The sequence below is a fragment of the Chelonoidis abingdonii genome, chromosome 2 (genome assembly GCF_003597395.2).
Source record: "Chelonoidis abingdonii isolate Lonesome George chromosome 2, CheloAbing_2.0, whole genome shotgun sequence".
In the NCBI taxonomy this organism is placed as follows: domain Eukaryota; kingdom Metazoa; phylum Chordata; order Testudines; family Testudinidae; genus Chelonoidis; species Chelonoidis abingdonii.
The window spans coordinates 152,810,325-152,835,572 of record NC_133770.1 but is presented as its reverse complement, the minus strand read 5'-3'; the positions used below and the strand labels follow the sequence as shown (position 1 = coordinate 152,835,572).

The 25,248-nt window shown below is 61.4% G+C and overlaps 2 protein-coding genes across 5 annotated transcripts; one reads left to right on the top strand and one right to left on the bottom strand.

The window, feature by feature from the left end:
- Window positions 1-2,021: 2,021 nt before the first annotated feature.
- LOC116820731 (matrix metalloproteinase-17-like) lies at window positions 2,022-15,548 on the top strand. Of its 2 annotated transcripts, XM_032773392.2 has the most exons (11): window positions 2,022-2,078; window positions 3,630-3,994; window positions 4,452-4,584; window positions 5,348-5,513; window positions 8,832-9,115; window positions 9,215-9,391; window positions 9,831-9,921; window positions 11,416-11,495; window positions 12,349-12,501; window positions 12,833-13,090; window positions 13,375-15,548. In XM_032773392.2, exons 2-11 carry the CDS (start codon window positions 3,818-3,820, stop codon window positions 13,662-13,664), a joined length of 1,809 nt encoding a protein of 602 aa, XP_032629283.1. In that variant the 5' UTR covers window positions 2,022-2,078; window positions 3,630-3,817; the 3' UTR covers window positions 13,665-15,548. The 2 variants fall into 2 exon arrangements, with proteins under 2 accessions (XP_032629283.1, XP_032629284.1); XM_032773393.2 differs by lacking the exon at window positions 2,022-2,078 and having other exon boundaries at window positions 3,541-3,994.
- A 94-nt stretch (window positions 15,549-15,642) lies between these two features.
- On the bottom strand, window positions 15,643-23,681 carry CAPG (capping actin protein, gelsolin like). Of its 3 annotated transcripts, none has more exons than XM_032773395.2 (10): window positions 23,547-23,681; window positions 22,144-22,178; window positions 21,759-21,931; window positions 20,435-20,589; window positions 19,920-20,087; window positions 19,362-19,511; window positions 19,083-19,175; window positions 18,442-18,574; window positions 16,218-16,306; window positions 15,643-15,807 (listed from the first exon to the last, which is right to left on the bottom strand). In XM_032773395.2, the coding sequence occupies exons 2-10, from the start codon at window positions 22,164-22,166 to the stop codon at window positions 15,742-15,744; spliced, it is 1,050 nt and encodes a 349-aa protein (XP_032629286.1). In that variant the 5' UTR covers window positions 22,167-22,178; window positions 23,547-23,681; the 3' UTR covers window positions 15,643-15,741. The 3 variants fall into 3 exon arrangements, with proteins under 3 accessions (XP_032629286.1, XP_032629287.1, XP_032629288.1); XM_032773396.2 differs by lacking the exon at window positions 23,547-23,681 and adding an exon at window positions 23,458-23,532; XM_032773397.2 differs by lacking the exon at window positions 22,144-22,178 and having other exon boundaries at window positions 23,547-23,680.
- Window positions 23,682-25,248: the final 1,567 nt, after the last annotated feature.

Below are 25,248 nucleotides of genomic sequence, written 5' to 3'. Positions count from 1 at the left end.
AGGAGGAGGGCAGGGACCAGGCAGCCTGACAGTGTCAAGTGCAGAGACAAGGAATTGATCAATCCTCTCCCAAGGGGGAATCTGTTCCCATTAGTGTAAGTAGTTGGGGGCTAGGGAGTTGCCATCACTCACAGTGGGAATGTGCCCTCAAGCACAGAGCAGGGCAGAATCATCCCCACTCCCCAGCCATCTCCCCCTCAGATCAGGATCTCTCGGCTAGGATGGGTTCACACTTGGATCTGATGGATACCACAACTGCTCTCTATCCCAGCCAGCCCCAAATTGTGGGTCAGCCAGCAAAACAATCACTGGATTGGCTCAAAACACAGGCAATTTTTAAAAAGTAATCACTAAGTATTGGTGTCTTTCTATTGGCTGTTGTGTTACGCACCTGTTGGGGTCAAACTTCCCTCTGCAATCCGGAGAGCTAGGAACTTCTTTTAAAAAAGGAAAGCTGAGATTCCCATGTGGCCATCTGACTCCAGAAGCTGGGGCTTGAAGAGAGTGAAACTGGCCGTCAAATCAGGCAAGGCAGGAGCTCTGCCTCCTAGAGGGACAAGGGGATATTGTAGAGTTTTCCCAGCCCTCACTGGGATTCTCCAATGGCAACCTGCCTGGGCAGAGGTGGGCTAATGCTTTCCAAGCCTCACAGCTGTGTTTCTCCCCATTTCACAGATTTCCAGGCCAGCAGGGACCACTGAGATCATGCAGTTTGAGTTCCTGCATAATCCAGGCCAGAGACCCTCCGCAGTGGCTGCTGCATCTGACTCACCAACTCTGGGATGAGGTAGAGCGGCTCTTTTAGAAAGAGACCTCCAGTCTTGATACAAGCTCAGCCTCTGCAAGCTCTCTGAGTAAGGAGGCCAGACCTTCCTGGGGCAGCACCTCTCCTCACAGCTCAGAATCCTAGCCAGAGAATCCTAGACTCCCGCAAATGGGAAGGGACCCCCAGTGGCACATGGGCCACTCCCCCCCTTCCCCACTAGCACAGCATTGACTTTGTTGTCTCCTAGCCCATCCCTGATTGACAAGCTCTAGTCAGAGCCTTGTATTTCCCCAGAGAGGCCAGTTCCATCCCCTCACCCAAGGCGCAGTCAGAGCTGTTAAGATTTCTTAAGGCTGCAGCTAGATTTCCTCCACTCTAGCAAAAGCTGCTGTTTCGGGTGAGACTCACTGCATCTTGCCAGGACAGGGCCCTCATTCCTCCCCAGCAGGGACTCCCCGCTTTCACCCTACAGCCTTCTCCAGGCCTAACTGAGGCCCCAGGACCCATGGCTGCTGGAGCAATTTGTAGAGTAGGGGTGCAGACAGCCACTGAACCCCACTGTAAACCCTGCCTATGATGGAAAGCACTTCAAGCCAGGGCGTGCCGCTGCACCCCCTGCACCCCTCGCTCCAGCATCTACGCCAGGACCCCACCCAGGCCTCCACTGCTCACTGCCCAGGGTTTCTGGGGGTTTAGACAGCTGTGTCTTCATGTCCTCGCCCTGCTGGCTAGTATCCAGACGTACCCACACCTGCACACTCGCGATCCTGCGCACACGATGGCTCCTGGCTCGGGGTCTGCTGAAAGCGGGTGACCCGCCCTGGCTGGCCCCGTTGGGTGTGAAGCGGGTGTGGGCTAGGGGGCAGCCCCAGGCCCGGGAGCCGTGGCGCACGGAGAGAAGACGGGGGGAGTGTCCCTTTAAGCCGTTCCCCGACACTCCCTTCCTCCCAGCCAGCCCTCGCCCTCCCCAGCAGCTCCGTCCCCCCGCGCTGGCGAGTGGCTGTCCCGGGATGAGCCTCAGCCCCGGGGAGGGACGCAGCGCTGGGGCAGAGACCGGGCTCGGCCCGGGGCAATCCCAGCCGGAGCGGAGCTGAGAGGGGGAAGCCGAGCCCCTGGAAGCGGGGCGCGGACCTGTTCCAAACGCCGCCCGCGGGCGCAAGGCGCTTTGGCGAGGCGCTGGGGGCGCGGCTCCGGGGAAGGCGCCGGGGGGACTTGGCCGATAGGGGAAGGGGAACCGTAGCAGGCAGCGAGCGGAGCGGGACCCTGCCCACGGGGGCGTCCCGGGGGAGCCCGGCTGCAGCCTCGGGACCAGGTGAGTGAGGGAGGGGAGGGCAGCGGGGCGAGGGGGCACAGAGGGACCCTCCAACCCCTTCCCCACCCCGGCAGAGCGATACCTCCTGCGTCCCGCCTACGACCCTCCCTCCATGGCAGTGACAGAGTACCCCTGCTCCCTATCTCTTGCTGCATGTCCCTACAGCACCTGGCACAGCTCTGCTCTCAGCCCGGAGTACGAAACTAGCCGCAAGCCCCTAACCTGAGAACCGCCATGTTAACTAATGACCACACGTCCTTCCTTCCTTAGATGCAGCTGTGTCTGGGGTGGAGGCTCACAGCCCTTTCCCCATGCACAGCAGCGGGGGAAGTGTCAGAAATTCAGTTTTGGAAGCAGGCTTCTGCAGCACCAGGAAGTGGGGGTGCCAGAACTAGGGGTGCTGCCACATCTCCTGCCTTGAAGTAGTTTCCATCGTGTACAGAGTTTACAGTTTGGATCAATGGCTCTAAGCACTCCTGCCCCTACTCCCAGGCTGAAGGGCCTCCTCCCCCTCCACAGTGCAGCACCCCCCATCACTGTGTGGGGGCACTAGGGCTAGTGCTGACTCAGAGGGGAGAGCACCACTGCTATGTATTATTCCTAATGAGTCACCCGTGCCCCTTAGCCCAACACTGTGGCAGTGGGGTCAGCACCAACTCCGAGGGGAGAGTGCCCACTCCTGAGTCACCCACTCTGCTCCCTGGGAATGAGGGACCAGCTCCCATTCCTGGACCAACACAACCTAGCCCTGCTGCATCTGGGATGCCCGGCACATCACTCGGTCCACACTGCAGGGTGGGGTGGTGGGGTATGCCAGGAGCCGGGCACGCAGGCCTGGTGGGCTGGAGGCTGAATGCAGGAATTGGAGCTGTCCCGGGATGACAAGCCGACTTCCTGCTCAATTACAAGCTTGGGGTTTCTTCCTGTCAAAAGGGGGTAGAAAGCAAGGCCAGTTGTGGAGGTGTCTCAGCCTTGGAGCGGGGTGTCCCCAGCTTGGGGAAAGTGTCCTGGAGTTTTCAGAAGTGGGTGGCAGTAGGGAGGGGCCCTGGTGGAATGCGGCACCTGTTCTAGTTACACCCTGTTTCCCCCCACTCCAAATGGGCAAGTACCCACGCTGGGGACGCTGGAGGTGGGGTGTCCCGTGTGCCGGCCTGTGGAGTCTCCCGCGCCCTCTGCAGTGGCAGCTGCCCCTGTGGGCTGGTATCACGTACTTGGCATCTCCCAGGCCTGGCTGTCAACATGCAGCATGGCCCCGGACTAGCGATTCTACCTGTGCCAGCTCACTAGCCCCCCGCTGGGCTGCTGCTGGTGCTGCTCGCTGTCGTGGTGCCTGGCTGCACTCTCGGTTTGGGGTCCCAGTGCCCTGTTGCTTCCACGGGCTCATCGGGTCTGGGCAAATCCCACGTGGAGCCGGTCCTGACCCCTGCGTTCCCCAGGGCTGGCTTTGCTGCCCACTCGATCTCATATCACTGGAGCTCAGGCATGGTCCCTGGACACTCCCCGGCTGAGCAGGGCTCTCAGCTGTGTCTATCTGTGTCATCTCCGACGCAGGAGTGGAGGCCAGGCTGTAGTTGCAGAGATGTCGGTGTCCTGGATCCCGATGCCCATGCCAAGGCTCCAGGCAGCAGGGATTCCAGCTCCTCAGCCCAGATAAAGCTTCCGAGATTGGGAGCTTCAAGGAGTCCCCGTTGCAGATCAGGGCGCTCTGCCCTGCAGACCAGGCTCGGTGTGGGAGGTGCATGGAGGCTGGAGAAGCGCCTCTGCCCTGCAAACACTCCATGGAGCAGCAGCGCCGCCCAGAGTTTAGGCAAGAGACAACAGCATCCCCCGTCTTGGCACAGGTGATCTTGCTGCTAGCACTGTCCACCAGTGCCCGTCCTGTGCCCATCCCAGCGGATGAGAGCGAGGAGGTTGTGGTGAGTCCCACATAACCATGTGTATGGGGCTGGGGGGCGGGGGCTAATGTGTCCTCTTGATAACATTCACTTGCCTTCTGCTTCCCCCCACCTTCCCCAACCTCCAACTACCCGAGCGATGGGGGAGGAAACGGGTGTGAAGGCCAGGATCTCTCCCATCCTGCCCCCACAGCTCTGCTGGTGCCCCTCAGTCCTGACTCGCAGCCCCCTGTTGTCCCAGCCCTGGGCACATCACTTCAGCATGGACGTGACAGGTGGACAAATGGGCATTGCTGTCTTGAGTCAAGATTCAAACCTGAGCTGGGAAGGGGATTTGGTCACTGACAGGAGAAGTTTCTGGGGTTCCCAGCTCAGCCAGTCTGTCTCAGGTGGGACACCAGACCCAGTGTGTCCAAGAAGCTGAGCAGGCTGGGTGCTTGCGATGATGTCACTCTCCCGTGTTTGTGCCCGTTGCCAGGTCTGGCTGATGCAGTATGGCTACCTCCCCCCCGCCGATCCCATCACTGGCCAGCTCCAGACCTGGGAAGCGGTGACCAGCGCCATCCGCGTGATGCAGCGCTTCGCGGGCATCCCTGAGACTGGGATCCCAGGTATGCAGAGCCAGCACCTGCCTGCAGCCCGTAGTCACTCCATTGTCCCTGCCTGCAGCCCCACCCCCTCTGTCATCCCTGCCTGCAGCCCCCATCACCTGTGACAACCTGCAGTACTCCAGCGCAACCATCACCCAGACCACACCCTGCCTTGGCCCCTCCCCCAGCACCTGGACCCCACATTGTCCCTCTACGGGCTCCCCTTCTGGTTCTCTCATGTCCCTCTGCTGGTCTCCGCCAGCCCCTCCTGTGTCTGTCAACCTGCTCCCGTCTGCATGGCAACCCCTCTGCAGCAGCCCATCCCTGCCCCCAGCAGCTACCCACCCTGCTCTGCTAAGGGAACCCCTGAATTCCGTCTGTCTGGTTTGGGATCCACTTCTCAGCAGGGAGACTCCGGCTCCTTTAACCCTCCCCTGCCACGCTGCCCTGTCAGCCCAGATGCCATCCATGGCCCCCTGCCTTGATGTTGAGGGAAAGCAGGCTCAGCAGGACCCCTGTGCCCCAACTTGTGAGCCAGTCAATGCTCCCCTTCAAACCAGCCCAGGGCTCTGCCATAGCTACATGGTGCCCCTTCGGGGGCTCTGGGGGTCTGGGTGGGAGCAGAGTGGGCTCTCCCCTAAGACTGTTCTGCAAGAGGCAGTCTGCCTGAAGGGCTCGCTTCACCCCCAGCTGAGAACTGACAGCTCGCTGCACCGCTGTGTCCCAGGCAGCACTCTGACCTACCGGCCGGTAACGCATCTGTGTTTCCCTCTGCATTGCCCAGACGATGCCACGCTGGGGCTGATCCGGATGCCACGCTGCTCGCTGCCTGATGTGCTCCCGGAAAAGCTGCCCGAGAGGAAGAATGGGAGGCTGTGGCGGAAGAGGAGGAAAAGTCGGGGCAGGCGGAGTGCAGGCCTGGCTTGGACAAAGAGGAACATCTCCTGGAAGTAGGTATCAACCCGCCCCAGCAGTCATCAGATACCTGCTCCCCAAAAGCCAATGCAGCCCCATTAGGGCACCTTGGAGCAAACCTCATGGCTAGGCACCCAGGGCATTCCAGTGCCATTGCGTCTCATGGGGTGTAACCCGGCCAGACTGCTCAGAGACACACTGAGCAAAGTGTGTTAATTGGGAATTGGCTAAATAAATCCCTCCTGGTCTCCTAGCCCTAATCCAGCGCTGTACAAACTCTCACATGTCGGTAATGAAATTAACAAGGGCTCCAAAAGGCTGAGCTACTGAACAGGGGTTTTAAACCTGCCTCTAACACAAGATACACACCTGGATACCCCACACCCAGAGGAAAAGTGGACAGTTAGGAAGTAACAAATACCCAAATAGCAGTGGCTAGAAAATGGGGAAAGGAGCATGGACAAAATGTGTATAAAGCAGCCAGGCCAAGTTGTGTTTTTTGGAGTTAAAGGAAGTTGGCTAATCAATCCACTGCATTCACTAGCAATTAGTGTGGGGGAAGTTGGGAACAGGGAGGGGAGGTGAGAGGGGGTACAAGCGGCTGGAACAAAGCAAACCTGGGGGCTGAGTCCTCTAAAAGAGGTAGGAACATCATCTGGCAGGTACAGAGACCATCAGATCTTGGGTGCAGGGGCTGCCTTGGCTTTTAGTTCTGTGTTTGTGCAGGGCCTGGCACAGGGTGGGTCTGGTTCATGACTGGGGCTCCTAGGCGCTGCCACTCAACAAATAACGACATCACTGCCCTGCGCAAAATACTGACCCATGTGTCAAGAGGAAAACCCCGCTAGCTCTGAGGCCGGTAAGCAGCAAAGCATCGGTGTCTGAGCACTGAGGGCACATACCAGAGAACAACAAGGGTTTGTCTGCAGAACCCTGCCACAGCTCCGCTCCCTCTGAGGGGCAGGCAGCGCCAGGCCCTGGGCCTGCAGCAGTCAGCCCAGGGTGGACCCTGGGCCTATGAAGAACCCCGTTTGGAGCAGGGCTACACATGGAGAGGGAGGTGAGGGCACAAACCAGGGACTTGGGCATCCTGGGTTCAATTCCCTGCCCTGCCACAGACTCCCTGTGAGACCTTGGGCTGGTCACTTTGCTGCTCTGTGCCTCAATTTCCCACCTGCACAGTGTGGGTAACAGCCCTAGGGGTGTTGTGAGGCTAAATCTGTTGACAGATGTGAATTGCTCATAGGCTGCGGTGATGGGGGCTGTCACAGACTCCCAAGTCGTGCCTGCTCTTGGCCCCAAACAGTCCCTGGGGGAATCCCCCTTCAGTGAGACAGCCCTTCTTGAGTGTCCACTCTCTTCTGGGGTTAAGCCCTTCCACCTCCTGCAGCTGCATCTCTCTGAGCCTTAGCACGTGACTCAGGGAGTCCCCTTGCTCTGGATCTCCAGGGCCTCCACTCCCAGAGGGAATAATGCAACCTTGTTCTCTAGACCGGAGTGACGCTTAGCCTGTGTAACACAGGAGGGTTTACTGAGCATCTGAACATAACACAGAAAACTCTCAGGGCCTCAGGCCTGGCCTCCCTCAGCACAGCACATCCAAGTCTCCCCTGTATCCAGGTGGGCTCTGCCTGCTCCCCCCTCCAGCCCAGAGCCCCCCTGCTTCCCAGCTGGGCATCTGATATCCCCTGCCCCCAAACCCTGCCTGTCCTTTGTCTTCTGTTCAGGTAAACAGGGTCGCCTGGGCCTCCTCTCCTCTCAGCCGTCCTTGCCCCCCCCCCCCCGGCTGAAACTGGCTGGTCAGGTCACCAGGGTCCTCTCTCCCCAACCCATTGCCCTCTCACTGGCCAGAACTGGCTGTGGTGTCCGAGCTGGGCCTCCCAGGCACCAGGTCACCAGTCGCTGGGGTATCCATTCTCCAGGCTATTGGCCAGGGTACCAAGCTCCCCCTCCAGTCCTCTGTAACAACAAACTCCCTCTCCCATCCCCTCGTTAAACCAGTAACACCCAGGAAAACTGAGTCCCACCCCCTCTGCACACAAACCATTGAAAAAAACAAGAAAATCCCCCACTTCATCACAGGGGCCACAGAAGTACCATGGCTAAACGGCTGCATAGGAAGTTGGCATCAGATTTTCCAAACTCCTTGGTGCCCAGGAGCCCCCATTATTGGGGTCAAGGTGGGGCTTTTCCATTTTCCTGAATGGGAGCTGTAGGGTGTGAGCTCCTTTGAAGACATGGCTGCATGGGAGGTGGCAGAACCGGCCCTACAGGTGCATCAGATATCTGTGCTGCCTCGCCCAGGGGCAGCGCTCACTGGATTTGCTGTGCAGACCGTAAGGGGACCCGGTGTCGCAGGTCCCTTGGTTACAGCCCTCTCAGACTGTGTGAGCGAAGCAGGGCCAGGCTGAGGTCAGCACTCGGAGGGGAGCCCTGGCCCTGGCAAGTGTAGTAGGGCAGGATCTTCCCCTGGAATAATGTCAGAGTGTAACACTAGGGGGTGCTGATGCACCACTGCCGGGGTGACTAGATTGGTCACCAGCGATCCCATGGGGACTGCAGGCACCAGGCTGATCAAGCAGTGACAGCAGAACCTGGAGGTTGCAGATGATGCTGAAGTGGGAACTAGGGGAGCCGGGAGACAATGCAAAGGGACTTGGAGAGTTTAGACACGCAGGCAGGAGCTGACAACCAATACAGTATCGCATGGAGACGTGCAGACTGGCCTGCCCAGCAGTGCCTGTAGAAGCTCTGATTGGAAAACCAAAGGCTTTGATCCTCAAGAATCCATGCTGGTTTCCCCACACGCCCCTTGCTGTAGCCCTGGGGTTTCCCTATTAAATACCAAAGACTCGAATGGACCCAGGAAAATGGAGACAGTGACACATGAGCCATTGCTTATATTAGGGGGCTAGCTTTACCCCGGAGCTGGGGGGGTTGGGGAGCTCAGGACTGGGTTAGCAGGGGCTGTGGTTCAGGAGTGAGGGGCGCTGGGGGTGTGTGGTGCCAGGGCTGGGATATCAAGGGCGGGCTGGGAGTGAGAGGCACTGGCAGAGCTGGATGGGGGGGGAGCCCAGGACTGGGCTAGCAGGGGTTGTGGGTCAGGAGTGAAGGGCACTGGCAGAGCCGGGGGGGGAAAGCCCAGGACAGAGCTAGCAGGGGCTGTGGATTGGGAGTGAGGGGAATTGGCAGAGCTGGGGGTGGGGAGCCCAGGACTGGGCTAGCAGGGGCTGTGGGTCAGAGTGAGGGGCACAGATTGCTCACCCATAGCCGGTTCGTGGCTTTGCCTGTTTCCTGACCGTGGGCCTGGTCCCGGTCCCCGTGAGCCCCTCTGTTGGCACTCCGCCTCGCAGGGTGAAGACATATCCGCGGGAGGCGTGGCTCAGCCGAGAGACCATCCGTGTTCTCATGCACTACGCGCTGAAGGTGTGGAGTGAGGCTGCCCCGCTCACCTTCCACGAGGTGGGTGGGCCCAGAGCTGACATCTCGGTGGAGTTCCTGCACCTGGACCACCAGGACGGCTACCCCTTTGACGGGCCTGGGGGCATGGTGGCCCATGCCTTCTTCCCCAGGGATCCCCAGCGTGCCGGCCACGTGCACTTCGACAGCGACGAGGACTGGACCTTCCGCTCTCCAGGTGGGCCCTGGGACGGAGGGAGCTCCCTGTCTGGGCAGAGACTGCCCACCTCTCCCCTCACTAATGCCAGGCTCCTCACTCCCCCGTCACCCCTTGCAGATGACTACGGGACAGATCTCTTTGCTGTGGCTGTGCACGAGTTTGGTCACAGCCTGGGCCTGGGGCACTCGCCCTCCAAGCGCTCCATCATGCGCCCGTATTACCAGGGCCCGGTGGGCGACCCGCTGCAGTACCAGCTGCAGGCTGATGACTGCGTGGACATCCAAAGGCTCTACGGTATGGCCTGGCGGGGCAGAACTGGGGTGGGAGCCCTCTCTGCCTGGCTCTAATGCCAGGCTGTGTCTCCGGGACGTTCTCCAAGCCAGAGCCTGGATTCTGTGCCCAGCTGTTGCAAACAGGTCTCTGAAAGAGGACTAGCAGTGGTGGGGTGGCCAGCCTGGCAAGGCTGTGTCCCATGTACCGAGTGAGCCAGTGCTCAGTGTCAGCCAGCTAGCACTGGATGAGCTGAACTCGGAGCTCGTTTTTGGGGTGCACTGCCATCTCATGGCCCCATTGTGGATAAAGCAGCTGTTGGGGTGAGGCTCAGAGTGACTGCTGCCCAGAGAGGCTGTGCTGACCCACAGCTTGTTGTGTGGGGCTGAGAGCTGGCTCGCTGCAGGATGTGGTGGCTGGACTGTGGGGAGGTTGATGGTCACATGCTCTCACCCGCATCCAGGGAGCCGTGCTCTGCATTCCACAGAGAAGCCAGAGGCATCGTCGCTGCTCCCGGACCCGGCATCCCTGCCCCACGACTTCCCTGCCTTCAGGTGAGCTAAGACCATCCCTTTCCCCTTCCCACCCTGCACTCAGACCCAAGGAGTATCAATGCTCCCTGGCCCGGCTGGGATCCCCAGGGATCAGCTAGTGAGTTCCGTGGTGTCTCCAGTTCATTCAGAACCGGGGAACCCCTGGTTCCAGGCCTGCGTGCTGAGCGGCCCCTGGCCGAATCCAGAGCCGGGTGAATGGACAGCAAGCTGGCAAATGAAAGTCCATGTCGGCATGTACCATAGACACCTAGCAGGGTCCTGGGTTAAAAGCACCCTCTCGGGAAAGGGACCTGGGCACCCATCTCAGAGGAGTTCAGAGCGGGGTCAGGAAAGGATCCAGGGCTGGAGACGTTCTCCTCTGAAGTGGGACTGAAACAATGGAGGAGGTCTCCCATAGAAAGGGATGAATAAGAGAGGGCAGGATAAATGCACCTAAAATCACAGCTGGTTTAGAGGAGGAGGAGCAAGGGCGTCTGTTCTCATAGAGCAGGGGGCCCAACCTAGGGTTCTGGAGCCACATGCGGCTCTTCAGAAGTTAACATGTGGCTCCTTGTATAGGCACCAACTCCGGGGCTGGAGCTACAGGCACCAACTTTCCAATGTGCTGTGGGGGTGCTCACTGCTCAACCCCTGGCTCTGCCATGGGCCCAGCCCCCACTTCCCCCTTCCCGCCCCTTGCTCCTCCCCCTCCCCCCCCAGCCTCCTGCACGTCAGGAAACAGCTGATCGGGAGGGGGAGGCGATGATGATCAGCAGGGCTGCCTGTGGGTGGGAGGCGCTGGGAGCGGGTGGGGGGGACTTATGGGGGGCTGCTGACATATTACTGTGGTTGTTTGGCAATGTACACTGGTAAATTCTGGCTCCTTGTCAGGCTCAGATTGGCCACCCCTGTCCTAGAGCAGGGGGACGTTCAGTGGAATTGAAAGGTGGGGAATTCAGCACTGCTGCGGGGAAAAACGCTTTCACAGTGTGATGAGCCTGTGGAACTCACTGCCATAAGATGTCAATGAGGCCAAGAACTCAGCTGGAATCCAGCAGGGACTGGGTGTTTCTGTGGATAAACTGGACCCTCAAGAGTTATCACAGTTAAGGATTATAACGTTTTTGGAAGGCCTCATATACATGCCCATCTCTAACTACTGGAGACCTAAAGTGGGGGACAGATTGTCCCCCACCTGCAACTGCGGGATTCCTGCACCTCAGGACACTGGGCTAGATGGACCTTGGATCTGAATCTGTCTGGCAAACCTAGTCACCAGTGGGGTTTGTAGTCATGCTGTCAGGTGGGAGTGGGGCTAGCGAGGTGCAGAGCACGTCGGGGTGCTGTGGGGCGACCCAATGCAGGTACAGTCTCAGCCCCAGGCTCTCTGCCAGGCTGGGGGTATTTCCATGGCTCTGCCTGCGGGCAGAGGTTTCTGCCAGCCCCCGGGCATTATGGGAGGTCAGGAGGGGAGCCAACTGTGTGCTGCTGATGCACTCCCTGCTTCCGTGGCAGGTCGGAGGAGTTCCCGGATCGCTGCTCCTCCAGCATCGATGCCGTCGCCCAGATCCGCGGGGAAACCTTCTTTTTCAAAGGTCTGTCCCTGAATGTAGGGGGTCGGCCCATTTCACTCCGTGTGGGGCCGGCCGGCTCCCTCTGTCCCACGGGGGGAAGGCGACCCCAACACCTGTAGGACCAGCTGCCTCTTCGCCCTGTGTGTGTGTGTGGGGGGGGGGCAGCTCCCTATGTGAAAGCTGAGGGCTGGGCCTGTAGCAGCACAACCTCCAGCAGGGGGCACGCTACAAGGCCGGGGGGTGGCGCTGCCTGGGTGGGATGTGGATGGGGTGCTGTGGGGAGGGCATCCCGGCGAGTGTGGAGAGAGACAGGGTGGAGGTTCTCGTGTCCCTGCCCTCCCTGCCCGTGCTGCCAGACCTGCCCCTTCCCTCTCTGTTCTCTCAGAGCCCCCAGCCCTTGCCCCGTGGGGCCCCCAGCCTGGTTGCTGTGCCAATAGCCCCATACGCCTGGCAGTCCTGTGCCATCTCCATGCCCCAGACCTTCCCCAGCTCCCAGATGTAGGCAGATGTGTCTCAGCTCCAGGGGGTGGCGCCTCCTCCTCATGCCCCTGGCTTGGGAGAGGCTTTTCCCGAGGGGCAAGGGACTGGCAGAGGGTAGGGGGCTGAGTCTGTCCCTGGCCGATAGGCTCTGCTCAGCCACCCTAGCAGCCCTGCAGCTGCCCCCATGCAACAGCTGCGCTCTGGGTGCTGGCCATGCCTGGCCAAACCATGCGCAGCCCGGGGCCCAGCTCTCACCTGGGTCCCTCAGCGCTGCACTGCCAGGGGCTTTCCTTGAATGCGGGGCCCAGCTGTGGCATCCACTCTCCCGGACTGATGCTGCTGGGCACAGGGGGCAGCCAGTAACCTCCTGTCTCTCCCCTCCACCCCAAACCAGGTCAGTACTTCTGGCTTCTGACCCATGGCCGGCACCTCACCTCCCTGCGCCCCGCCCTAAGCGCGGCTTTCTGGCGAGGCCTGCCCCGCAGCCTGGGCAAAGTGGACGCTGTTTACGAGAGGCACACAGACCATCGGATCCTCTTCTTCAGCGGTGAGAGCCGGGGGCACGGGGGAGCAAGAGCAGCAGGGCCAGACGGGGCATGGCAAGGAGCCGTCCTGCGCCCTGGGGGTGGAACGCACCTTCATGCTGCCTTTGCAGGCCCTGCCACCCCCTGGCAGTCCACGCTGGGTACCCTTGAGTGGGGCTGCAAGACCACCACAAATGATTCCCTTGCATCTCTTCTTCTCCTGGGGTTCAGAGCTGAGCAGAGAGGCCTCTGCAGGGGAATGGGGCGGGTCCCCCAGCTGTCTCCTGTGCTCTGGCTGCTCCCTTCAGCGCCAGGCTGTCTGGCACCCGCTCACTGCCCCCCTCTCTCCCTCAGGGCCCCTCTACTGGGTGTTTAAGGACAACGGTGTGGAGGAGGGGTATCCACGCCCCGTCACGGACTTCGGCCTGCCCCAGGGGGGAGTGGACGCTGCCTTCTCGTGGCCTCACGACCGGAAAACTTACTTCTTCAAGGGGGGGCTGCAGTGGTCCTATGACGAGGCTGCAGGGCGCATGGACGAGGGGTCTCCCACCCACACCATGCTCGGGGGGCAGCTCCCCACCCCTGTGGATGACATGCTGAGTGGGAGTGATGGTGAGTCGCTCGCCTCACTCCAGCCCCTTGCCTCGTGGTGATTCAGCCCCTCAGTTCCTGCGTGTGAAAGGGGACCCTCCTGTGTCCCATGGAGACTCCCCAGCCTGTTGCTCTGCCCCCCCGCCTCCCCGGTAAAGGTACACCTCAGAGCAGGGAGTCTCTATGGGGCACAGTCTCCACCCCCCTCAGTTCCTGTGTGTTAAAGGGGACCCCTTGTGCCCTTTCCCCTAGCCTTTAGCCGCTTGCAGAGCCCTGATGTGCTTGTGATGCCTATCTGCCCGCAGGAGAGGTCTACGCCTTCAAGGGCAGGCAGTACTGGAAGTTGGAGTGGCACAGCCTCAAGCTGGAGATCGGTTACCCTCGCTCCATTGCCAGGGACTGGCTAGACTGCACCGGGGAGCTCTACCCACCGCTGAGTGCCCCCACCAGTCCCCCCACGGGAGCCAAGCTGCAGCCAGACTGGCGGGGCCCCCCGCTGGAGGTGGAGCGTTGCGTGTGCCCCAGCTCGGCCCCCCGTGCCACGCTTGGCTGGACACTGGCAGCGCTGCTGCTGCTGCTGCGGGGGCTTGGCTAGGCTGCCAGCCGGGGCCGCCCACGGTCTGCAAACTAACCCTGGAGGCAGCAGGCCAGGCCAGGGTGCTGATGGGGGACCCCTCATCCCAGAAGGGTTGGCCCTGCAGGCTGGGTACCAGTGCAGGGAATCTGCAGAGGTTTGAGGCCTGGGCAGCCTGAATACCTGCGAGTTGGCTTTCCCAGGGACAACCCACGGTGCTATGTCTGTGGGCAGCAGCATGGGATGGGTCCCCGGGTGAGTGGCCGGGATGGGCTTGGCCATTCTGTCCTGTGCTCGCTAACCACCTGCTGGGGCAGGAGCATAGGCCACCTCCGCTCGCTTGGGGAAAGGGACAAGCATTAACGGCCTCCAACCCCCCATGGCTGGGCGGGAAGGCACTCGGCTGGGCCGGTGCCAGCCAGGGCCTGGCCTCAGTGTCACGGCCCTGTGTCCTGTGGGTGTCAGCCGCACCCAGTGCAGGGGGCCGGGTGATGGGCCCTCCATGATCCACTTGCTATGATGCCAGCTCCTGCCGCGGGGCACCAGCTGTTTGTCATCCTGACTTCCCCCTCCATTACCCCAGCGCTGTCCCCTCAACTTCTGTGTCCTCATCTTCCTGACCCCCCCCACTCTCTGATGATCGCCCCACCTCCTCCCCTCTTCACCCCATCTTGCCTCAGGTCCCCACAGTGCTGAGACGGGGGATGGGGGGGCAGGAGTGGAGGGGAGGGGCGGATGCTTCACTCCATCTTAGCATGCAGACCAGGAAGCTAAATTATATGCCAGGTGCCCCGGGGCCTGTGGCCTGGGCCTGCCCCACGCCCTGCCAGCTTCCAGCCAGCTCTGTGCTCTGGTGGTGGCGGTCAGTACCCAGGGACCATGTGCCCCCGGCAGCGAGAGAAAATCCCTGCCCCGCGAGCACTGCTAGCCCCCTCCTCCCTTCCCTCCCGGTTCCTGTGGGGCTTTCTCCGAGTCCCATGAAGCCATTGGCCCCACTGCAGCGCTGGGCAAACAGCCCTACTGTGCCCAAATGACCCAGGAGCCCTGAGCAGCCACTGCCGCCCGCCCCGGGATAAGACCCGGCCCTTCACCCTCCTGCCCAGAGGGGATTTCCTGCCCCTGGCCCTCCTGTGGGGTGGCAGGTCGAAGGGGCCTCGGGGACTGTATCTGCTCAGCGTTTCTCTTGCCTGGCCTGAGCCCTGCTGGGCCAGTGCGTTCATACCCTTGTCCACGTCCCCAGGGCTGCCCTCTGGCCTGGGGGCAGAGGTGAGGCTGGCCACAGCCGTGAGAGGCCCAGAGAGGGAGCAGCCTCGAGCCAGCACTTCTGTTAGAACCAGGCTTGTGCCCCAGGCTATGAGTCCCTGGCCCCATAGCAAGGCTCCCCGCTTTGAAGCATCTGGTACTGGCCCTGTTCAGAGACAGGCCCCTAGGCTGCAAGGGGCAGCTCTAGAGCAGGGAGCCCTATGGCCTCCGGTCGTTGGCTCCAGCCCCGGGCAGCCTCCCACAGCAACAGAATGTAGCTGGACTCCGCTAAACCCTGCCCCAACTCCCGCATGAGCTTCCCAGGGCCTGGCTCCTCTCTCCATCCCCTGCCTTAGCCTGGATCTGCTGAGCGGCTGTGGCTTCCCGCAGTCCCCACCTTGCAGGATCTCTCTGGCATGCGGCGGCCAAACCCTGCTCAACCTCTGCCCAGCCAGGAGATGCTATGTTAGCTCCTTCAGCGCTGGTGCCTGGGAGACGCCCCCGGCCATCCGATCCCTCGCTTGGTGACCATCATTCCCCACGTCCCTTCCCGTGGACGGCTGTCGCGTCTCAGGTCTGGACTGGCACACATGCTGCCAGAGGCCAGGAGCTGCCATCGCTGCTTGGTGCCGAGGCTGAGGGGGGAAATGGCACCGTGCCCGGTTCTGGACCCTGCCCTTGCAAGTCTTTCTCTACCCCCACATGAGGGCAGAGCAAAGGCCATGGCTGCCCCAGTCGAAGGGAAGAGGCAGACGGGTCCCCGCGCAGGTCATTTAATGAGATGTCTGGTGGCTACAGAGCGGAGGGCAGGCCTGGAGATAAGCAGCGCTGAGCAGCCTTAGGGCAGGCCCTGGGTTCACTTCCAGCTTGCGAAGAACTGCTTGAAGAGGGGACTCTCACGGCCCTGGGGCAGGATCTCCACCTGCAGCCGACAGGGGGACAGAGACTGGTGAGGTGGGGAGAATCCTGTGCTCCTATCATGAAGTGGGGGGCATGGTGGGGTCCCAAAGACACCCCCCTTGCAGGGGAGGAGAGATCTGCCTTGGGGTGAAGGGCCCTGGGAACCATCTCTGTGCTCTCTGTTGGGGGAAGCCAGGCTGGGTCAGAGAGCCAGGCAAAGGCCCAGAGATGTCCTGATTTTATAGGGACAGTCCCCATATTCAGGGCTTTTTCTGATATAAGCACCTATTACCCCACCCTCACCCCCACCAGAGCTCTGTCCCAATTTTTCACACTTGGTGTCTGGTCACTCTACTGGCAGGGAGCCCCCATCACCTCCCCATTTCCCTTCTCCACCCGCCAGGAGCCTGTCAGGGCCCTGTGTTCACTCACCTGGGTCTTTGGGGAGTACTTCATATGGGAGATGAAATCCTCAGCGACTTTCAGGGCTGCCTCCCGTTCCTGCTGGTTGGCTTTGCGACCTGGGCGGGAGGGAGGTAAGCGTCAGGGAAGCCGATCCCCTGCACAGAGGGGACAAGTCTGGAGGGACAGGGCTGAGTGCTCCGCTGAGCACCTCTGGCACTGGGGGAGGTGCCCAGGGTCCGGTGCTAACCCTGGGCAGAGTGACTGTGGGGCAGATGCAGAGAGCAGGGAGCTGGAAGGGCCTGGGATGGAGAAGAACAGGCCAGCTGGAAAGGTGCTCCTGGGGGAGGGAGCAGGCCCAGGCCAGGTGGCAGGATCCCTGTGTGCAGATCACCCTGGCTCCCTTGCTGGGGCCTCAGCCCAGGGGCTCAAACCGCAGCGGGGTTGCTCAGCCGAAGCAAGAAGCCCAAGAGGGCGGAAGGCTGCTAGCGGGGAACACCCATGCAGGCAGAGGGCAGGGGAAGATGGCAGCATGGCCGGGCAGTGAGAACACAGCTGTGGTGCCTCCATTCGTCCCCCACCACTGGGCCAGGAGCTCTGGCCAGTAGGAGGATCAGCCTCGCCAGCCATGGGGGCAGAGCTCGGGGCACAGAGAGAGTGGGAAATGCCCTTGTGTGGTCTGTCTGGTGTGGAGTCTGCTCCCCGAGGGGGGTGGTAGGGAATAAGCAGGGCACTAGGCCCAGGGAGGGGAAGAAAGCAGGAAGTCTCTTGCCCTGTTCTGGGGAATTCCTACCCACTGGAGCCCCCAAGACACAGAGAGGGGCTTTCAGACCTCCGGGGCCTGGGGAGGGAAGGTGGGTCAGTGGGGGAGGATGGTGGTCCCTGAGTTCCCTTGAGTGCCACACATGGAGCGAAGAAGCCTGTCAGCTGCCCTGATGGCAGAGACAGGCAGGGCATAGCATGGTGGGGCAGGGCCGCCCAGAGGGGGGGGCAAGTGGGGCAATTTGCCCTAGGCCCTGTAGGGGCCCCCATGAGAGTTTTTTGGGGCCCCTGGAGCGGGGTCCTTCGCTCACTCTAGGGGCCTCGGAAAACTGCTTCTTCCGCTCCGGGTCTTCGGCAGCGGGAAGACCCCAGGCCCGCTGGGTGGCCCTGGCATGGGGACAGCCGTGAGGGGACCCTGGGTGAAATAATTTCTGCTCAGTCAGGCAGGTGCAGACCGGGAGCTTTCACCAGCCAGCAGGGCAGTCCCGCATGCCCAGCCAGGCAGGGGGGTTCTGCGCAGGCAGCGCACATGAGGGACTGCCAGAGGCCTGTCTGGGGACTGGGTGTGATGTTCCCTCAATGCTGACTGTAGTGCACCGGGCTGATGCGTGGCCCTATGCAGGGAGCGCTGGCCAAGTGCCAAAAGCTACATGGTGATGCCCGAGACAGTGACCCTCCTGGTGGGCCAGGTGCCATCGCTGACTTGTGAGAACGGCTGCCATTTTCCAGAGCAACGAGGCCCAGATCCTGAATGGAATTCCAGCACCTAACTTCCATTGACTGCAGTGAGTTAGGTGCCTAAATCCCTTTGCGGGACTAGCCTTGGGGCGGGGGGGGGGGGGAGCTTCACTTGGCTCTGTACCCCACTCCACATTTTCAGGAGCCACTGAAAACCCAGACCCCTTGAAAGGTAGCTCCAGATGGGATCCCAAGGTGGCTTTTGAAAGCCTTGGCTGTTGGTGGTGGGCGCGGGCTACACCTCGGAGGGGAAGATGGCAGAGGGGCTACGCCGGCTCTGGACGAGGGCTCAGTGGGGAGCTCATGGGCAAGATGGCAGGGGAAATCCCGGCCCAACCCTTCCTAGAGACAGTGGAACCCGCAAGAGACTGACTCACAAGGAGTTCGGCCACCTGGATCCCTATGGGGGGGGATGGGACGGCTGGGTAAGCTCCCACAGCCGCACCCGTGCTCTGCCCTGCAGGCTGCTGGGTGCTCCCCTGTCTGGTGCCCCCTGTCACAGTGCATTAAAGCCAGCTGTGTGTACATTGAAAGCTGCTGCTGCTGCTGCTTGCCACAGGGGTGTTCTGCAAAGGGGAAGGGAGGTGGGGCTGGGGCATGGCAGGTGGGAAGAGGGGTGGGGTGAATGGGAGGAGAGGTGGGGCTGGGGCAACCCCCAGATGAGGCTCACTGGTACCACTCAGGCTGTGCGTCTCTGCCCCCCGGCAGAGCCAACTGGCCCCCTGCAGAAGGGCCCGTGCCCGGGCGCTGTTACCTTTCCACACGTAGATCTTGCCGCACTGGCCGTTGTCCAGGATGAAGCAGTCGTCGGTGCAGAGCAGGCCCTGGCTGAAGGGGCTGCTCCCGGACACCTTGGTTAGGTTCATCTTCCCAGTCGCGTCCGACACCTGCCAGGGACAAGGAGAGGTGAATCCCTTCAGCGCCCGCTCCCCTACGCTGCTGATCCTACCACAGGGAGCCCAGCCCCCTGCTCCACAGCCCCTCACCCAGCTCCACGGCCCCCCCAGCCTGCAGCTCCTAGCCCTCACCCCCCCAGCCTGCAGCCTCAACTCCTCCCCAGCCCTCAGCCTGCACTACGCCCCCCCCAGCCTGAAGCCCCCAGCCCTACTCAGCCTGCAGCCCTAGCCCTGCTCCACAGCCCCCACCCAGCACTCAGCCCTGTTCCCCAGACCCCAGCCTGCACCATAGCCTCCACCCCCACAGCCTCAGCCCTGCTCTCCAGCCCCCAGCCCTGCTCCCCAGCCTACAGCTCCTAGTCCCCACCCCGCAGCCTGCAGCCCTAGACCCTCCCCACTTCAGCCCCAGCCCTGGTGCCCCGCTGTGCCCAGGCCATGGCGGGGTGCCCTGCCCATGATGGCTCGGGAACTCTGAAGATGGGGTGGGGGAAGACTTTGCCTTATAGAGAGCAGCTGCCCCTGCGTTCTTCTGATCCGCCGTGACATCCTCTTCGGGGTTGCCCTGTCTCAGAGCGGGCTTGGGACCCAGCACCTAGAGAAAGGGGAAATCTGTCAGAGCCCAGCGCCACCCCCACCCCCATCTCCAGCCTGTCCCCTCTGCCTCCAAGCTGGGCTTCACCCCCTGCCCCCTCCCAAATCCCAGCCTCACACCCATGCCCCGAGCCCTCCCTGGATCCACCAGAGCAACAAGGGCCCCGCCAACCCTGCCTGGCCAGACCTGGATCATCTCAGGCGGCTCCTCCCCATCGGACACGATCTCCACCCGGGCCTTGCCCTGCCGCTCGCTGTCCCGGATGGCCAGCGCCAGGTCTCGGGCCTTGTTGCGCTCCAGGATGTTGGATGTCTCCCCGCACCATGTGTAGATGGTCTGAGAGGAGAGAGGGGCATGCATGGAAATCCACCTGCCCGCCAGCGCCTGGCCTCCCTACCTCACCCCCTGCCTGCCAACCTCCCTGCTACCCACCTAGCAATGCCAATGACACCATCTGCCAGTGCCTCTGCCCACCTGCCCCATGCACACCCAGCTGCTGCACACTGGCCAGTCCATCCCCAGCCCTGGGTGCTAATGCACCCTCCACTCACCCTCGCTGACCCCCCTCCACCCCTGGGTGCTAATGCACCCTCCACTCACCCTGGCTGATCCCCCGCCACCCTTGGATGCTAATGCACGCACCACGTGCCCTGGCCAATACACCTGGCTGTGAATACAGACATATGTGACCATGCACAGCCAGGCCTGTGTCCGCCCATGCCCCTGCCCCCGGTGTGGTCTTACATGGCCCAGGTCCAGGATAAAGCAGTCCCCGGTGTTGTAGCTGGCCCAGCTCAGCTCCCGCTCCGTGGCCCGGATGTTTTTCTTGCCCTTCACTTGGTAGAGTTTGCGGATGGGCCCGGAGCCCTGGCTGGACTGGGTTTTGTGAAAGGCGGACTCCACACCGCCCTCCTGAGGGGCAGAGACAGAGAGGGGCTCTGAGCGCCAGCCGGGCAGGGAGCACGGGGACTAGCTGAGGGGGGCAGATGGAGCAGGTCAGGATTGGGGGGGGGAGGGGAGGCAGGGGCTGACCCGTGGCAAAGGGAACAGGTTGAGGGGTCAAGGGAGGGAAGCAGGGCAGGCCTGGGGTGATGGTGAGGGGTCAGACGGGTCACGCTGGAGCTGGGGCAGGGGGTGAGACGGCAGGCCGGAGTTGGGGGGGGGGGTCAGACAGGTCAGGTTGGGGCTGGGGAGGATCAGATGGGGCAGGCCGGGACTGGGGAAGGGTTGGGGATCTGAGGTGGGCCCCTCCCCGGTACCTGGTACTTGATGCCGCGGGGGAAGTACTCCATGAAGACATCAGACTCATTGCCCTGCACCTCGCGGTGCTGGACGGGCCGCTCGCCCAGCAGGGTGTTAAGGTGGGTGGAGAGGACAGCGCAGGCCCCCTGCTCGTCCCGCGAGGAGCTCTGGCCTGGGCACGGTGGGGGAGGAAGAGCAATGGCTGAGCTGCCACCTGGCTAGCAGGGGGCCCGGTCTCAGCCCCAGTGCCAAGGTTTGCCAGGTGTCCAGTTTTTGACCAGAACACCCAGCTGAAAAGGGACCTTGGTGGCTGTGGTCAGCACTGCTGACCAGGCTGTTAAAACTCTGGTTGGTGTGGGGCTGGCAGGCTCCCTACCTAGTGGGATGACCAGGGAGGCTCCGTGTGCTGCTCCTGCCCCAAGCACCAGCTCCGCAGCTCCCATTGGCCAGGAATTGCAGCCAATGGGAGTTGCAGGACTGGGGGCAGCACACAGAGCTCCCTTGCCGCCACTCTGTCTAGGAGCTGGAGGGACATGTCGCTGCTTCCCGGGAGCCACCTGAGGTCAGCACCACCCGGAGCCCACACCCCGACCCTCCTCCCGCCACCCCAAACCCCTGCCCCAGCCTGGTGAAAACGAGGGAGTGAGTGAAGGTGGGTGAGAGTGAGCGATGGAGTGAGCGGGGGTGGGGCCTCAGAGAAGGGGCGGGGCCTCGGTGCAGGGCAGGGGTGTTCAGTTTTCTGCCATTAGAACATTGGCTACCCTGACGGTGGCCCGTGGCACCAGGACGGGCTGCGCTGTGGGCTGGGGGACCCTACAGGGTGGCCAGGGGGCCCGGGCTGATGTTCCCAGCAGAGAGCCCAAGGAGCCTGAAGTCTCCTCACCCCATAATGGGAGCCCCCGGGGGGGAGAAGGGGGCTGGCAGTGCCATGCCAGGGAGTGCGGTTAGGGCAGGGAGCAGAGCCCGAGCATAGGGCCCCTCGCTTGGCCCTGGCTGGGCTCTCACACCCCTGCTAGCTCAGAAGGGCAGCTCCAGGCCCTGTCTCAGAGCTCAGACCCTGGTCTCTGCAGGCCAGGGCGCTGTCCCCTACGGTGTGTGAGGAAGGGGTGGGGCAGCCCCAGGTCTCAGCTAGGGATGCCAGCTCACCGACGCTGTCAGGGGAACCTTGCCCCAGCTCATGAGAGGGCAAATCTCCCTTCCTCAGTGGGGCGGGCATGGCCCAGGGTGACGGCAGCCTCAGCTGGCTCATGGTGCCAGCACCCTGCTTCCCCCCTCCAGACTGGCTCACTCCATAGGGCTGGCTGGGAGCCCGCACCACCATGCCAGAGAGCCGGTCCTTACCGATCCAGATGTGCAGGTTGGTTTGCTCCTCCGGCCCGTTGTGCAGGACCAGGTAGGAGTCCCCCGAGTAGAAGATGCCCTTGGACTCTGCCGGCACTGGGACTGGCTTCATCTTCTCCACCCGCCAGATGTGCAGGCCCGGCTGGTTCACTGAGGCATCAAAGGGGGAGCCGCTGCCGGAGTGAAAAGAGGCTGGGGTGAATCCGTAGAGGGGTGGAGGGGCTGAGGGTGATAGGGGCAGGATGGGGGTAAATCCAGATTGGAATGGGTATGGGGGAGGGGCTGGGGGACAGGGAGGGGTTGTGGAAAATCCAGGTGAGGAGGGGTGTGGGGCAGGAATTAAAGGTAAATCCAGGGAATGGGGTTGGGGAGACTGGCTTGGTACCTTTTGGGGATCGCTGTGTACATGGTGTCAGGGCCCTGGGGAGAGAGAGGAGCTGGTTAGCATTAGGGCTGGGCACAGCCTGGCTCCCTGGCCAGGAGGTGCCCGCCATGCCGGCAGGCGAGGGATCCTGCCCTGTGGCTGGGCTGGGGACCACAGGCCCCTCCCGGCCTGCACACTGAGAAGGTAACAGAACTGGTTTGGCTGCTGCTGAGTCATCCCCAGCCAGGCAGAGGAAGGAGGAGATGGGGCCAGGCGTGTGGGTACAAGGACCCCCGTGTTGGGGTGGGCGCTGGCCCAGAGAAAGCAGCCCCACCCCCTCCCCCCAGTGCTGGCCATGGTGAGGCAGGGCTGGGTGTGCTGTGTGTTATTCCCTGGGGGGGTCTGACATCCTTTCACACTCCCTGTTACTTCACAGCCCACTGTGGTCAATCATGCATCGCGTTTCTCACCCACCTCGCTGCCAGCCCCAGCCGCCCTTGGGGGGCTACTGCCCAGCTCCGAAGGCTTGTTTATCTCCCAGCCATTTGCCTCCTCAGCACACATCCTGCCGAGAGGGGCCATCTGCCAGCTGAAGAATCAGCTCCCCACACCCCCTCCCACCAGCACCCCTGCCACCTGGTGCCCTCTGCATGGCCCAGCTGATCCCTGCCGACTCATTGGGTCCCTCCTGGTCTAGATTCAAACCTAGAGCCCTTGGCTTTATGCCCAGCCCAGGCTCATCACTAAATCCCTACTCATCTGATGAGGTGGGGCAGCCTGGCCTGCAGTGCAAAGCACTGCATTGCTGACTATGGGGGGCCAAGCCCTGCTTGGGGCTGGCCGAGCCACCTGCCTGACAGTGCCCCCCTGGCAGTGATGGATCCTGCCCTCATTGCAAGCCAGGCCAACTGCCCCCAAACCTGGGCGCGTCCCTGCTGCTGGCCCCTTTGCTGGCAGCCTCAGCACAGGGTAGAACTGTCTGGGGACCGACTTCCCATCCTGCCTAGTGCTGCCAGCCCCCCTGGATTATGTCATGGGACAAAACGTCCAGGAATACAGCCAGCCCGAACTGGCAACTCAAGTCCCTCCACACAGGGACAAGGCCCAGTGGGGGATGCTTGCCCTGATCCTGCCTGGCCTGGGGGAGTCAGCTTCAGTGCTGAGTGCCCTGTAGATGACAGAGGAGGGGGCATACACCGGAGAGGCATCTGCCCAGGGATTCAGCTAGAGGCCGCTAACTGAACAGACAAGCCAAGCTGCCAGGAAACACCTCTGCCCGGATAAGCCAGCCCTGATCCCCTGCTTGGGTCCCAGCCACGCACAAGAACGGCTCACCCCCTCACGCTCAATTACTGCACCACAACTGGAAGGTTTCCCCTTGCCTAACAAGGCCTGCGACAAACGGAAGGAACAAAGTTACTCACCAGGGGAGTCGTCAGCCTCTACTGCAAAACCTTAAACTGCAGGAGTTTAAAATCAGATTTCCTGGGAGGGGCCATGCCTCGCCCACACCCTGTTCCTCTCCAGCAACTCGCTTCTCTGTGGCTGCAGGGGAGAAAGAATCAGGCGCTGCCGGGCCAGTGACTCATCTAACTCCTGACCTGTCCCCCAGCCTGCCAGTGCCCGTGCTGGGCGTAAGGAGACCCAGCAATTGGCAGCTCATTCGCTTTTCATTAGTGTTATTGTTATAAGCACTTGCGTGGGTTAGTATTTTACTCATTTTAAAAACGGTTTTCAAAAAGATCTGAAAATACAGCCCAGCGAAGCTAAGTTACGTGCTTCAGCCCCGGCCAGAGGGGCCCAGGGCAATGGCCCTGCTTCCCACCTCCTAAACGCAGGCCCTCCACTTGCGACCCTGCCTAAACCCGTCCTGCAACCTCCCTGAGGGTTGCGATCCCCAAGTTGAGAAACACTTTCGAAAGACAACCGTTGTGCAATGATGTGATTGGCGACTTTGCATCGAAAAAGGGCCGGCGACGTCGCTTTTAATGAAGGCCAGTATTTCTTTCCAATACTGTTCATTTCATTGAATGTGGACTGGATAACAAGTTTATTAGTGTGTGTTGTTGTCATGGAGTCCCCGGGCGATGCACTGGAACTGCGCCCCACAAAGCCAGTCAGGACTTTGGGGAGCCTCCTCTCCCTCGGAGCAGACTGTCTGCAGGGCAAGAAGCTCATATGGCTTCACCTCCTGTGTCTCTCCTTGGAGCATTCAGCATATGCCCATCCGTGCGCTTCCCACAGTGAGTCCACCCAGGCGGGGTCCTGGGGAAGCCACAGGATCCTGAACCCCCACTTCGCAGTCAGACGTGACTCTCAGCCAGCCAGTAAAACAGAGGTTTATTTAGATGACAGGAACATGTCTAAAACAGAGTTTGTAGATCCAGTGGATGGGACCCCTCCACTGGGTTCATTCTGGGGCCCAGTGAGGCAGACAACCCACGTCTGCCCTCACTCCTCATCCCCAGCCAGCTCCAAACTGAACCCCCCCCTCCAGCCTCTCCTTTCTGGCCTTTGTCTCTTTCCTGGGCCAGGAGGTCACCTGATCTCTTTGTTCACCTTTAGCTATTCCCTTGCAGGGTGAAGGGCCCTGGCCATTTGTTGCCAGGAGACAGAGTGTTGGCCATTAATGCACACTGGAGACTTAAGAAATGCATGGGGGAAACTGAGGCACCCACACAGTATTCAGAGGAAACATTAAGAACAGTCTCACTTCGTCACAGTTGTGTGTTAGGGAGAGGGAATATTCCTGCCCTGGGCCCTCAATGGGCTCGTACTGTCTTTGCATCCGGCTATTCCAGTCCTGAGCCCACCCCCAATGCTGCCAGTGCCCCTCACTCCTGACCCGCAGCCCCCTGCTAGCCCAGCCCTGTCACCACCCTTATCTCTGCTGCAGCACCTGGTGCTGTATAGAAACTAGGGCAGAAGATCAAGTCCTGCTGGAGCAGATGGAGCTGCAGGGGGTGTCCATGTGCTGGGCAGACATGCAAAGAGCAGGGAAACAAGCCACAAGAGGAAGGAGATTTAATAAATGAAGGAGACTGTGGCCTTGAGCACAGGACCATGATCTAGCGGGATGGTTTGCGCAGCTGAGCAGAGAAGATAAAGGAGTTAAAGAGGGCTGGA

What these genes read in the sequence shown, in the direction of transcription:
- CAPG (XM_032773395.2), bottom strand. Translation starts at nt 22,166, where the DNA reads ATGTACACAGCGATCCCCAAAAG. An exon ending in TACACAGCGATCCCCAAAAG is followed by an intron (nt 21,932 to 22,143) that starts GTACCAAGCCAG and finishes TCACTCCGGCAG; the next exon opens with CGGCTCCCCCTTTGATGCCT. An exon ending in CCCGCGGCATCAAGTACCAG is followed by an intron (nt 20,088 to 20,434) that starts GTACCGGGGAGG and finishes TCTGCCCCTCAG; the next exon opens with GAGGGCGGTGTGGAGTCCGC.
- LOC116820731 (XM_032773392.2), top strand. Translation starts at nt 3,818, where the DNA reads ATGGAGGCTGGAGAAGCGCCTCTGCCCTGCAAACACTCCATGGAGCAG. An exon ending in ATGAGAGCGAGGAGGTTGTG is followed by an intron (nt 3,995 to 4,451) that starts GTGAGTCCCACA and finishes GCCCGTTGCCAG; the next exon opens with GTCTGGCTGATGCAGTATGG. An exon ending in CATGCTGAGTGGGAGTGATG is followed by an intron (nt 13,091 to 13,374) that starts GTGAGTCGCTCG and finishes ATCTGCCCGCAG; the next exon opens with GAGAGGTCTACGCCTTCAAG.